The following is a 14,719-nucleotide window of genomic DNA, read 5'->3' on the forward strand; positions in this document are numbered from 1 at the left end:
TACATTTTATGGTAGTGAAGCAATACTCAAGGAAGACACTCCATTTTCCTCAGTTCATAAAAATGTGGACAATTTAACAGCATTTTCTTTCTATAAATCTAAGGTATGATGCAGACTACCTAAGTAGAGTCCCAGTCCCAGACTATCAGACTGAATGGCAACTCCCTAGAGAATTTTTTTTTTTTTCTGGAAAAGAAAACATTAAATCTGATATGTTTTCTCCCAGTATCAAAGCTAACTCTGATGTTGTGCCAAATCAGAACACCCCCCCCCCAGAAACATGCATTGCAATCCAAACAACTGGTAATTGAGCCAGCCTGAATTATTGTGGTATTTCTAGAAGTTGTGCATCAAGGACCAGTTTTTCATCCCAATCCACAAAAGTTGAAGTTGGCAGCCTGGTTGTTGAATGGTTAAAATTACAGCAGCTAGATATTTCAACTTCAGTGATCAAAACTCCAAGCAACTTCTACTATGTCAACTTTTTATTGAATCTGCTATATCTTTGTCCATTTGGATGATTCTGGAGAACTCTACTTCCACTGTTATATTTTAGAATACTTACATAATCGCTATCTCTAAGGCTTAAATTCTAGCATTTTGAAAGCACGAATTCCTGCTATTGCAGCCATTAAGGGAATTAATTGTGTGCAAGAACATTTGATCATGCAGTTTTTCAAGCATCTAGTTTTAGAGAGATCAACTATAGCAATTTGGGATCTACCACTGGTATTTGACACTCTATAGAGAGTTCCCTTTGAATACTGAAATTAAGACTCCTTTTGTTTTTTCAACATTTAAACATTGTCTTGGTAGATATTACTTCAGTAAAAATAATTCCAGATCTGCAAGCATTTTCAGTTTATGTCTTATAGACCTTAAGGGCAAAGTAATGTTATAAATATGTTCTGATTTTCTACCCAAGGTTATTTTGGATTTTCAAAAGGTATATAGTTTTTCCTTCTTACTGTCCAGATGACCACACACTTATTACTAAACCACTGTATAGGCTAAATGTTGTAAGATGCTTACATCATTATGCCAACAAAACACAAAACTGAGGAAAATAAATCCTCTGTTATTCCATAAGCACATTATTGCATTTTCTCTCTTAGAAAGTCTTTGTCTATTTAACCTCTAAGGCAGTGGTTTTCAAAGTGTGAGGCAGGCCCTGTAAGGGGGGCGCTAGAGCATATAAGCGCTGGTGCGGAAGCAGTGATACTTTTCACTATCCTATGGAAATCGCAAGAGGCAGCAGACTTTGTCAAAATAAAGAATTGTCTTTAAGAACCGACAATAACACTTGCCATTTTATGGTGTAATAAGGCAAAGGTTGAGATGCAGGTGAAGAAAGACACTGAGTTTGAGACTGCATTGCATTTCTTATAACATAGTAATATAGACCGAAGTCCATCGAATTCAACCTATACAAATCTAAAATACTTACAAAAAGCTCCAGTTAAGCTAAAATAGTCCCAATAAAAGTTGACCCATTTAATACTAGCAATTATATCCATGAAATTTGTTTCTACACAGAAATGTATCCAAACAATTTTTAAGCGTATCTAGGGTATTGGCATTCACTGCCTCCTTTGGTAATAAGTTCCACAATTTTATTGCTCTTACAATGAAAAAACTTTTCTGTTGCAAGAGATTAAACCTCCTTTCCTCCAACCTTAAATTGTGACCTCTTGTCACGAAAATTTTTCTTGGAATAAACAGAGCTTCTGCCATCTCTGTATATGGGCCTTGAATATATTTATTTAAAGTAATCATGTCACCTCTCAAGTGCCTTTTTTCTAAAGAAAACAGACCCAGTTTGGCTAGCCTCTCCTCATAGCTTAAATTCTCCATTCCCCTTATTAGCTTTGTGGCCCTTCTCTGAACTTTTTCTAGTTCTGCAATATCTTTTTTTGCGATCGGTCCCCAGAACTGCACTCCATACTCAAGGTAAGGTCTTATCAGGGATTTATATAGTGACAGAATTATGCTTTCCTCCCTTTAATCAATGCATTGTGCACCCATCTTTAGCTTGTTATCTATTACTACTCCCAAATCCCTTTCCTCCTCTCTTTGGCTAAGTCTTGTCCCATTTAAATAATATGTTGCCTGCTTATTTTACTTCCAAAATGTAGAACCTTGCATTTTCCGTATTAAATCTCATTTTCCATTTACCTGCACATACATCTAATTTTTGCAGATCTCTTTGTAACGAAAGTTCATCCTGCTCGGACCTTACTTAACTTAGTATCGTCTGCAAAAATAGAGATGTCGCTATTGCTCCAAGTCATTAAAAAGAACAGGGCCCGGTACTGATCCCTGGGGGACTCCACTGATTACCTTTATCCAATCTGAGTATGATCCATTCTCTACTACTCATTCCCTATCTTTTATCCAGTTATTTATCCATGAGCTAACATTTTCAGCTAATGCCTTTGCAAAATCTAAGTTTATCACATCAGCTGATTCCCCTTTATCTATATTTTTGCTTACTATATCATATAATCTAATTAGATTAGTTTGACATGATCTATTTCTAATAAAACCATGCTGATTTGAACTCATAATCTTGTTTACATGAATATGCTCATCAATATAATCCCTTGATCAGTAACTCGTGTTTAACGCTGGAAAAACAAAGTACAAATTGAAATGTGAACGGTGTACTCTTTTGGTTGAGCAGAATCTGGTCGTAAACTCTGTATCAGATGTAAATTCCCCAAATTAAAACTAAACATAAATATTGCAATTTTCTTAAAGAAAAAAAAATGAATTATAGGGAGGTCCCCAACTAAGACTTTTAAAAAAACTGCTCTCAGGATAGGTGAACATCTGCTTACTCAATAGTAAGGAATCTTTGTCTATTAAAACATTAATAGAAGTCTGTTGTGAACAAGAATCTTATACCAATTGTAAACTCAATAGCCAAACAATATGTTTCAACATTTCTTCAAATGTTTTGCAATAACAAGTTGTTCATAGATCATTAACTCACTTCATAATATGTATATAGAGTTAATTTATATAGAGTTTTCGTAACTAATTTATTTTCTTTATTCAAAAGTTGTTGTTTTTAAAGCAGGTATGTTGCAGTACTTTACACAAGTGTAGACACACAGCGTGTATTGTAAAGCAAAACTGTTAAACAATTTATTGATGTTATATCAACGTTCCTAGCAATTGTGTATTTCATTTATTTTTAATTGATTAATGTTAAAATATGATACAACTATGTGTGCATTCTATTATATGAGAGAAATTAGACATTAAATTGGTTAAATTTATGATTCTATAAGAAACCCGTTTTGATTAAACCTAGTTGTTGAATTCAGAAAATGTAATTACTGACATGTTTTTTTATAACCTGTGATCTGGTACTTGAGTACAATTCACTATGAACTAAATGTTACAGAAGTTGTAAATTTTATTAGGCGCTTGTTACCACCTAGTGTTAAATTAGCAAATACAATGGAAACTAGACTCATGAGTGTGGTTTACCGACAGCAAATAATAGTTTAGAACCTGTTAGATTTCCTTCTGCACAGCTTGCCGTGCTTTAGTTTGTTATAAAGTTTAATAAGAGTTTACATTGTTGGTGTAAAAACCAGGCTGCAAAGTGCAAAGTATTATTAGGCTCTTGTTTTCACTAAGTTTACTTATTGTGTTTAACAAACACATAGACATTTTGTCAGCTGTTAAGCAAAACCTTACCTACATTTTTTGTAACAGCAAGTTGGTAGTTTTGAAAAAGAAAATTAGCATCTTAGAGTATGTGTTTTTTTTAGTAAATGAATTGATTTCCACATGCTATCTTCACCTATGATCAAATTATCTGCAATAGACACACACACATATTTAAAAATATTTTATACTCTAAATAATTGAATGTATGTGCCATTGCTCTATTTTATTTTTCTTGATGATGTTAAACAATATCTCTTATTTGTATCGTTTTCATTATTTATTCATAATATATATATATATATATATATATATATATATATATATATATATATAACTGTATTTATATAAAAATCAACATAATTGCATATGATTTTGTTTTAAAAATATTTTACATTTAGTAATACTTTTAGTAAAGAGCATTTTTAACCTTTATGCCTAGTAGAAGAAGCCAAAACTAATACTACCATACAGCAAACCAAATAACTTTAATGGACTTTATGTAAACTGAGAAGCAGATTATATTTTTTTGGCTCCTATTGACTTCAAAGGAAGGCGAAACCAGACTTCTGCTTTTGTAATTAGGCAAATACTAAATAAATGTTTCACAATTTTGTAAACTGCGTGATTTTTATGGGCAGCCATTTCAACTATTAGTCTGTTGAAAACAATGAACACCAGCAATGTAAACTTGGTAGATCATTTTGTTGCATTTGTAAACACTAATTTCTGAAATGAACAGCAAATTATTTGTAGTCATGAATTGCGTATGTTTTATTAATATTACTGGAATAGAGTCTAGGTGTAAGGGACATTGCTAGCACGGTTTCCCTAGTAAACCAGCAGGTATTATTACTGAAGTAACCATTGTGAACGCATATCTTGCTATTTTTAATGTACATGTGATATGCATGTGATATGCATGATATTGGTATGCTTTACAAAAAACAAATTTAGAACATTGTAGGGATATGCAGTTTGGCATTTGTATAGCAAATGGATGCCAAAAATCGCTGCAGCCACACTAATTTGCACAGATATTTGTGTTTTGCCGAATGTGTCAGACTGTAGCCATTTCTAGCGTTCATTTTGTAACCAAATGCGGAATTGCACATTCCTAGAACATTGTCCATTTTAAACCTCTCTTGGGAATAATTTACTTAAGAAAAGTTGCAAGAGATTATTTCAAATGTGTATGGAGTTCCAGATATTACACAATGTCATTATAGCACACATCCAAAATGAAACTCTTCCGCTCTAATGTCTGAAGACCCCTCAGTTTCCAACAGTTATTATCCTATAGTCTTAAGCTTTTATATTATCGAATATTGTCAATTAAAAGGACTTGCGATTAGTTAACTAATGGCATTCATTTCATTCAAGTTATTAAAAATACACACACATTCCAATGTTTCACTATCTCTTTTCTTGAATCAGTAATACTCCACTTAGTTTACTTTAGTTGTAAACTTATGTATGATTTCTCTTTTGTGTGCCCTCTTTGCTATTGCCTATCTTTATTTCATAATCTACATGTCTACAATATAGATGGAACATGGCTGCTAGATATTTATTTGAACCCACCAAAAGTCCCGTTTTGCTTGTGAGCTATCATGAGTACCACATTGAGTGTGGCATGAGGACAAGTTGTGTCTCAAGAAGGGGGTTCTCTTAAATATGTTTTTTAAATTGGGATTGCTGTGTTTTAACAGGTATTTACACCATAGCTTAAAATGTCTTAGATACAGCTGTAAGGGAGTCTGATTGTAAGTTTACAAGTTTCTATTGGATTGCATGTATATAGATGGCAACAACTCATGAAAAGACAGTGGTAGAACTGGAAACCAGACACTTCTTTGAAAAGAGGCAACAGGACTTAACAGTTTCAGGAAGTGATGCACACTCTTTATTTGTTCATATTCAGTACGGATATAGCTTATGGCCTGAGAAGTAGGCAGTGCATGCATAAGGTTCTCTTCTACCAAGTGCACTGAGGCAAATGCTTTGAATTGGAAGAACTTTGTTAAAACGTACACAGAAGGCCAAAGGTAGGGTTGCACAAATGTTAAGCAAAGGCCTCATGAGAACAAATAAAGATAAAGTAGTCCTGGTGGAGGTAATTCCTCAATAATCAGCCTTACTTTGGTAGTTTACAAATAATATATCAGGGTCCTAAAGCCATCCAATTTGTGAAATAAACATGTATTGACCATTTATTGGAATACAACAAAACTAAGTAGCCACACATTAAGAGTTAAAATTCTGAGAAATTATTTCTTTCAGTAGGAGAGAAAAGGGAGTTGTAAAAACTGCATAATCTTGATGCAAATTTAGATAAGTAGGGTGCTTTTGAAGGCATCTTTAATGGCTGTTTGTGTTTGTACATAGGTAAACCTATATATTGCCTTTTATAGTGTTGTTAGGAGCATAATGAAGGTCCTGTCAAACAACCTTAACCATGCTGTTCCTGGAAACTGTGGAAATAGAAATAACTGTTTTACAGAGCAAAGTAAAAAAAAGCACCAATAGATGCTTCTGCACATAAAATTACACCAAAGTCCTGTCATAGAAAGTACCATAGTCAAAAAACCCCATTCAAACTAGGGTTGCACCGATACCGATACTAGTATCGGTATCAGTGCCGATACCAAGTATTTGCATGAGTACAAATGCACCGATACTTAAACCGATACCTCCAATTCATACCCATACACCATCTTGTGGCGTTTTTCAAACTGTATGTTCCCATTTCATTTTAAGCTGGAGTGGAGACTTAACTAAACATAGTTCACTTCTGTTCTGCCAATACAAATTGCTGTTATTTGTATTATTTTACGTCAGAGCAGTGCTTTAAAAGCTGCTACTTTACAGCTGGAAGCCTCTCATCTTGCACAATTATGCTCAAAGCATACTGTACTCTGAGGAACACCCTTAGCCAGGGCTGGACTGGGAATAAAAAGCAGCCCTGGAAAAATATGAAGACCGGCCCTATTTTCTGTTGAGTCAGTAGAATGCAAATGCCCCATTTTTCTCAAAGGGGATTATTGGGACACTCCTTCCCCAATATTATTTTCAGAATTAAATTATACGACTTTGTATTAAGTACAAGTGTCAGATTTATCAGTTATATAGGCACCCTACAACCCAATTGCATCCAGTAATCGCCCCTTTATCTTGTAGCTTTCCACCCCCAGCTGCTGCAGCTGTTTTTTATTGTTGTTATTATTAATATATGTTATTGTAATAATTTAATTTATAAACATGTTCTGTGAACTTTGTGACAACAAGCACATAAAACTGTTTTATTATTTCAAAATGTCTTTTGAGATACAGTTCATAATTATAAAGAAGCGATCTTAAATCATTAGTCTGTATTGTGCTTGGTAAACTGTCATGACATAAAAAAGTATCAGTAATTGGTATCGTTGAGTATTTGAAAAAAAGGTATCGGTACTTGTACTCGGTCTTAAAAAAATGGTATCGGTGCAACCCTAATTCAAACACTGAATAATAACTATATAAACAAACCATGGAGATATACACACAAAGCAAATACCACCATACACCCCTTATATATATAAAGAAGCATACAACATGGTCAGTAGGTATATAGGAGGGCAGAACCCCAGGGGTTACACCCTAAGTCACGTTTCATACAAATCCCCTGGGCAAACCACAAGGAACCTCTCAATTGCATGCGAGTTCCTGTATCAGGAGATCTACTTGTTGGCTACTGATACACTCACTTCACACTGAAGCAGAACTCTGCTGTACTCCAGACACGCAAAAACGGAACTATCGCAACCTGAAATACAATAGTTGTATAGAGAGACATAATATCTCCAGTCTTCTTGGAGGAGGTTTCACCCACTATTACTGGATATGGTTCTTTATGATTGTAAGAGAAAAAAGTAATTTTATTTAAGTGACATCTTATCTCCGATCTTGTTTACTTTATGCATTTTCTTTAATGGACTGCAATTTAAATCACAGTGGATTTTGCTATCATTGTTTTAGGGCTATTGGTGTTTTTTGTTAACATGTGATTTCTTAATGTGTCACATATGTTTTCTTTGTTTATTACCATCTGTTTTGTTTAGTTTGTTTTTGTATTTTATTTATTTTTCTTAAATTGAACAATCTTTCTGTTTTTATCTTTCCATTCTGATTTATCCCTGCTTTCTGGTGATGGTCACTGATTGCCTGTCTTGTCTGAAAACGATGTACAAGAATAATTGACCAAATAAAAAAAAAAATGTTAAGACAAATATTCATAATAACAAAATACTTCAAAAGAGCCTCGTTTGCAGCCTGATCTCATCTAGAACTTTTTAACTTTTATGTAGTCATTCAACCATGTAGTGTTGCCAGAGAAAGTCAGCTCCTTCCCACAATTCCACTGTTTGCTGGCTTGCGTGGTGCTGATATTCAGTATCATTGCAATACTGCAAATGTCTGTACTGCTAGTTGAATTCTTTCTGCCCTATGTCTAATGCATTTATCCGTTTGCGTGACTTCCTTCCTTCCTACCTTTTTTTTGTTGCATGTGAAAATTGCCAATTGTCATCTGTATTTTAAACCAAATGACCTTTGTAACAAACTCTTTTTTTCCAAATGTGCCCAACCTATATAAAACTTATTTCTTTTTTTTAACCTATATTTTGCCATTTTGTGTTCATTTAAGCTTTGCTTTCAGCTGAAATAGCCTATCTTCTCCCTTAACCACCCTTTCACATGTTAACACGTTTGTAATGATTTAGCAAATTAGAACTAATCTTGTTTTCTTGCAAAATGGAACTTTAGACCCTTGTCTGCCAGAGTGGGCTGCCACTGGTTCTTTTACAACCCTTTCTGACAGACGGTGGATAAAGTATTCAGTATATATGAAGCTATACAATCTCACAGTATTTCATTTCTGCTGCACTGTTTCTTGCTTCACTGCATGTTGATGGATTTTTAGAGCGACATCTTATTGTCTAGCTAAATGTATTCCATAGACAACAGGCAACCAGCACTGCCCAATTTTTTCATAATTTTCCATTTATCTCCTGTGTTTGTTTATTTGCATGCTCTGTGTCGTTGTATTAAACAAGCTGTCATAAGTGTCTCATTCTTTTCCATCACCGGACTCTGGGCTGTCTACTGATACTGTTTTTTTCTCCCTATGTTCTCGTCATTGACAAAGTCACTTGAATGATGTCTTTTCATTGCCTTTTTTTTCACATTTTTCAGTGTTTCCTGTCTTGGCTAATCCTGTAATGTTCTTCTATTGACTTGTGTGTTAAATACAGTAGATTAATGATTTAGTGTATAACTCCATTCCTTGCAACTAATAATTTCCTATCTGGGCTCTTACACATGATTAACACTCTTTCAGGGGATTAATCCTTTCACAGCTTGATACTAGGACGTTTGGTTTGCGTTGCCAAGAAGCTGCCTAATATAGGCGCTTGAAATTTGGGCTTTTGATTAACCAACTGCTCCATGTTTGTCCTTTACTTGTGTTTTAGAGAAGGATGAGGCTGCAATTGAGAGTTCTGAGTACAATACCACGTCAGTAGCTGATGTGGACAAGAGGGTGAAACGTCGACTGCTTATGGGTAAAACTTTTCTTTAACTTCTTTTGTTGTCGTGCTTATGCTATTCTGTCTGAGTGTCTGTTTTATCTCTCCAATTAGTCTGCAAATGAATGTCTTTCTGTCTGCATTTCTTTATTCATTTACTTTTTCAGTTTCTAATATATATATATATATATATTATATTCTACTGGTGTTAAGGGTGTGCATTTGTAATGTAGATGTGGTTGTATATATATATATATGTGTGTGTGTGTGTGTATGTAAATATATATATATATATATATATATATATATATATATACTGTATGTGTGTGTGTATGTATGTGTATGTATATAAATATATATATTAAAATGTGTGTATAGTACTTCTCTCTTTTTTGTTCTCTCTCTCTCTTTTCTCTCCACTCTTTTTTTTCTCTTCTCTCTTTGCTCACTCTCTCTAATATATATATGTATATACACGAATGTGTGTTTGTGTATATATGTAAGTACAGGAATGTGATAATATATATATATATATATCTGTGTGTGTGTGTGTGTGTGTGTGTGTGTGTGTGTGTGTGTGTAGTACTTCTCTACTTTTTCTTTTCTCTCTCGCTTTCTTCTCTCCACTCTCTTCTCTCTCTTTTCTCTCTCTCCTCTCCCTCTCTCCCTCTCTCTCTCCCCACGCGTGTGTGTGTATGTATATATAAATATATATATACAGTATGATATACATACACTAAGATACTAACGTACAAGGAAAACAATGCTATAGTGTGATACCCATAATACACATGCCTTCACTTTTGTGAACAAATCCTGGAAATATCCTTTAGATTGCAGTTTAATTCTTTCTTGAAATTAATAAATGAAAATGAATAGTAAAGAAAAATATTTAAGAAATCCAATTGGATGGTAAGTGCTCGAATAAAGTAGGGTGGTTGGTTCTACTAAATATATATATATATATTTATTTATTTTTAAACTACACTTCTGATTAATGATACAAAGATGTACAAAATTCACTTTTTACTATGATTTTTATCACATAGCTGACAGCAGTTGTGTTTTCGTTAAGACACAAACCCATTGCATCTTAAAAGAAAAAAGTTAAACAACCGTGTTACTTGAGTTGCTCAATGGAAACTCGAGTGAATTGTTGCAGTTATGTGATTGGCTTTTGATGAATTCTTCATTTTAGTGTGTTTATTTGAATGCACTTACCAAGAATCCTTTTCTGTGATGTCTTACTGAGTCACACTTTCTGGAATCTGAGAGAGCCTGAAATGCTCATCACGAACAGGGTGAATCAGAACGTTTGACAGGGTTTTCCATTTATATCCATTGAGTAGACAAATTCAGAGCAAGTCAGTAATTCCACTGTAACATTACTTTTATTAATCTAAATGCTTGTAACTATGAACCTCGAGTCTGTTTTTCTGAAGAGCATGTTGTCCTAATTTGTAGAAGTTTATGCTGGGATATTTAGAAAAAATATAATGTACCTGTAAACCAAGCAGTTAAAATGCATTTGCATGTATTTCATTCTGTCAAGATGTTCAATTACTAATTGTATTTGCTAGTGACTAGATAGTGTGTTACTGGTCAGAAACAAAGATAAAAAGTAAATTGCCTTACTAGCAGTACTTTTTTTTTATTTACTTACAAGCCCTATTAAACCTGTATTTATAGATCGCTTTAACCACATTAAAGAAAATAAACACCTGGAAACCCCTATGCCCGTTTTTTGGTTGTTTTTTTCTGTCGCAGACATTTTGGGATTAATCAGAGGGGGTAATAATGAGGTTAACTAACGGAGTGGTGTGAAAATCACATGGAATTGTGGGTATTCTCACCTCTTTTTCTCAGTGCAGTGGCCATCTTAAGCCTGCATATCGACTTCCTGCACTGTCTGGAGGTGGTGAGAGCTATTTTTGTAATTTAGAACTTTGAATCTTACATAAATATTTATTTTTAATTTTGGGGGGCTCTGGTTTGTAGTTTAGTAGTGTTTTAATCTGTGATAAGTTATTATTTTGCTGACTTGTTTGTGTGGGTGTTTTCTCTCATTAAGGTAGATATTTCTCAGTTATACTGTGGATATTTTTCTCCCTTGCTTTGTTCTCCCATAATATGGAGCAAAGAAGTGCAACTTGCAGTAGTTCACTGGATCATCAACTGCAGGGTTTGGAAGATCTAGAGAATATGCTTGTGTAGCCCCACTGCTCTGCTCTGTGACAATTGTGCCAAGCTTTTCTATAACTTTAGTCTGGTCTGCAGATATAGTTTCAAAGAGTACACCCCTTTTGCTTTCCTTTTATGGTAGATTTCTGCTGCCCTCCATGTCTCATGATCAGGAGCCTTGTTGTCTTACATGGTATAATTGGAGGGAATGGGAGTCATTGCACCAGGTCCACTACCCTATCATAACAGTGCAAAGAGTTTTACTCCAATCTCCTCAAAAAGGAAGGAGCATTTCAAACCATTCTGAATCTCAAAGCATTACATTTTTGAAGGGTGCTACCTTCAAGACACACTATATGTCCTCTAGTGCAGGAGGGTCAGTTAATACTTAAAAGTTGCTATATTCTCCTCAGAAATCATGTGAAGTTGGAAGCTTTCATGATGATGGTTCAGTAACCTCTTATAGGGATGATATTCTCATCCAGATGATTTCCTTTCAGAAAGCAGTGTAAGATACAGATTCCTTGCTACTGATGTAATGTAAACAAAAGTAGTGTATAAATGTTCCAAAGAGTTTTCTTTTTCCTCAAACTTCAGCTCCCTTCCTAGGATATGTTAGACTCAGTGTCCATTTAATTATCTTGAACATTACACCAGCAAATTGTGTGCTTGTTTGCAGCATATTCCCCTTCCAACTGTAGCACAGTGCCTGGAAGTGGTGGGATTAATGGTAGCTGCTTCAGTTGCTATTCCTTTTGCCAAGCATTGCATGTGGCATCTTCAATTGGCCCTGCTACATCAGTGGAACAGAAATCATGATGATCTGTCTTATAGGGTATCTCTGAATCAGGAAACAAGACAGTACCAGTCTTTGTGCAGACTTACTAATCCATTGAGCAGGGAACCACATTCCAAAGACCATACTGGATGATGTTTACAACTCATACCAGTCTTTTAGGCTGGGGGCAGTCTGGATTAGCACAGTGAGTTTGGTCTCCTTGGAAGGAAAGGTTAACTATACATACTCTGGAAAAGTGTGCTATCCTTAGGGATCTGTGGAGCTGGCCTAGTGTCAGACAGGACTTATACATCCAATTTCAATTGAAAACACCACAGCAATGTCTTATATCAATAATCAGGATGGAACCCAGAGTTCTGTGGTAGTGAAAGAGGTGTTGTGCATTTTCACATGGGCAGATCTGATCTTGGCCATTCACATCCTGTGGATCAACCACTGGGAGCTGAACCTTATCAGTTATAAAATCCTTCATATTAGATATTAGTCTCTACATTGGGAGGTATTCACAAGATTTTTCCAGACCTGGGGTTTGCCATTGATAGATCTCATAGTCTCTAACTTCAGGTACAAGTTTTCCTGGTATTGTGTCAGGGCTCAGGATTTTCAGGTGGATCTAGTCGGTGTATTAATGGTTGCATGGTTATTCAGGCTGATGTACCCAGGGGCATAGCCAGAATCAAACAATTTTGTCCTGCTTACCTTCCATCAGGATGAGGCGATTTTGAGAAAGAGTTATACATTTTTATCTAAGGTGGTTTCTTAAGATCCTTCTAATTAGTGAATTGTTGTATCTTCCTTATGCTCAACTCATTTGTAGTGGCAAATTGTAAGTGTTATTACTCATTCCACTAGAGTAGTGGCTAATTTGGAGCTTTTATATTGATGCTTCTCTCTAACAGATATTTTTTGTCCTGCTTTGGTCCTTTCCTGTGTTTTTCTAGTTTTTTTTCTCTACTTGGCCATAAGTGTTACTGAATATGGTGGGGGAGAGCTGCAAATATGGAGTGATGCAAATAGCAGAATTTAGATTTGTTTATCTTTCCCCTGGTGGAGAGAGAAAGTAATCCCACTTGTGATGATCATGTGGGCTCACCATCCAAGAAAGTAATGAATTTATCTGGTAAGCATACCTTCTGATTTTACTTCAAAGTCTTATTAAACATGTTTAACACTTTTAGAGTCCAAAATCACAATGAAACATAAAGGAGTATGAGACCCCAGTTTGGAAAGAGGAGAGTAGCTCTTTACAATGAGAGGTCTCATACCCCTGTCATTAGCAGGTGATTGCCATAAAAATACCAACAACCTGCTAAATGTATTTACAATATGAGGGGCATTAGCTCCAATGGACCCCCAATCCCATAAAGACAACGTGCATTACAAACATAGTATCGCTCAAATTAGGGATCTCAATTCCCTTTTAAGTAGCAGGTGATTGTAATAGAAATTGCAATCACCTGTCTATTGGGTGACTTTTACAGTACGCAGGGCTTTAATAGCACCCCAACATAAGCACTACAATTGAACAGGAAACCTCTCATTTAAAGAGTCTTTCTTTCAAAGGAGAGGTCACATGCCCAGGTGTCTTTAAGTTTCTCACATATGGAACAGCATGTGGGGGTGGGATATCCCCTTTCTAGCTCCAAACAAACCATAGAAAAACCTAAGACTCCTTATTTAAAAGCAGCAATTCTCTTTGTAATGAAAGGTCATGTGTTCATCCTGCTGCTAGCTTTAAGGCTGTGACACACTGCAAGCAGAGCAGCGTGTAGATGCGGATATGCACGCTCAGTGTGTCCTGACTTTTCATCTCTGAGCACTCTGCTGCAACAGATCACGTAGCTGAGTGCTCAAAGATGAAATATTTGAACTTTAGAATCGATGCGACGTGGTGCGAAGCAGCTGCTTTGCCTTGTGCCGCATCGCTTGCAGTGTGTCACAGCCTTTACAGTGACTAATATCTAGTTCTAGTTTGGGAATTAGACCCCAAATTTAAAATAAAAGATTTCTTCTTGTTGTTTCAAGTGCTCTTCATAATAATGATAACCTGGCAGTAAACACTAGCCTCATTATATTGATTTTATTGATTTTTTTTTTTATTTTTAAATTAGGGCTCATAGACCAAGAGTTCAGGCCCGAAGTTAGTATTGTGCAGGTGGTATCGGACTCTTCTATTGGATACTGATTCTAGTCCTTTTACCACCTGCACAATACTGACCTCTGACACTTCTATTGGATATGGATTCTGCTCCTGGTTTCACCTGCACAATACTGACCACTGATCTGAACTCTGACTCTTCTATTGGATACTGATTCTGTTTCTGTTATTACCTGCACAATACTGACCTCTGATCTGAACTCGGTCTCTTCTATTGGATACTGATTCTAGTCCTGAGTTCAGGCCAGAGGTCAGTATTGTGCAGGTGATAACAGAAACGGAATCCGTATCCAATAGAAGAGTCAGAGTTCAGATCAGAGGTCAGTATTGTGCAGG

General features: G+C 35.5%; 1 protein-coding gene across 2 annotated transcripts in view; it reads left to right on the top strand.

Moving 5' to 3' along the window:
* The window catches only part of SCUBE1 (signal peptide, CUB domain and EGF like domain containing 1), a 703,286-nt gene that overhangs the window by 307,900 nt on the left and 380,667 nt on the right, over positions 1-14,719 (top strand). The window contains exon 7 of one of the 2 annotated variants that reach the window (XM_053719054.1): positions 9,192-9,281. The exons of the other annotated variant lie outside the window; for it this stretch is intronic. Within the exon in view, the coding sequence (XP_053575029.1) occupies positions 9,192-9,281 (90 nt within the window). The remainder of the gene's footprint in view (positions 1-9,191; positions 9,282-14,719) is intronic. 2 annotated transcript variants of the gene reach the window in all.

The sequence above is a fragment of the Bombina bombina genome, chromosome 6 (assembly GCF_027579735.1).
Source record: "Bombina bombina isolate aBomBom1 chromosome 6, aBomBom1.pri, whole genome shotgun sequence".
Lineage (NCBI taxonomy): Eukaryota > Metazoa > Chordata > Amphibia > Anura > Bombinatoridae > Bombina > Bombina bombina.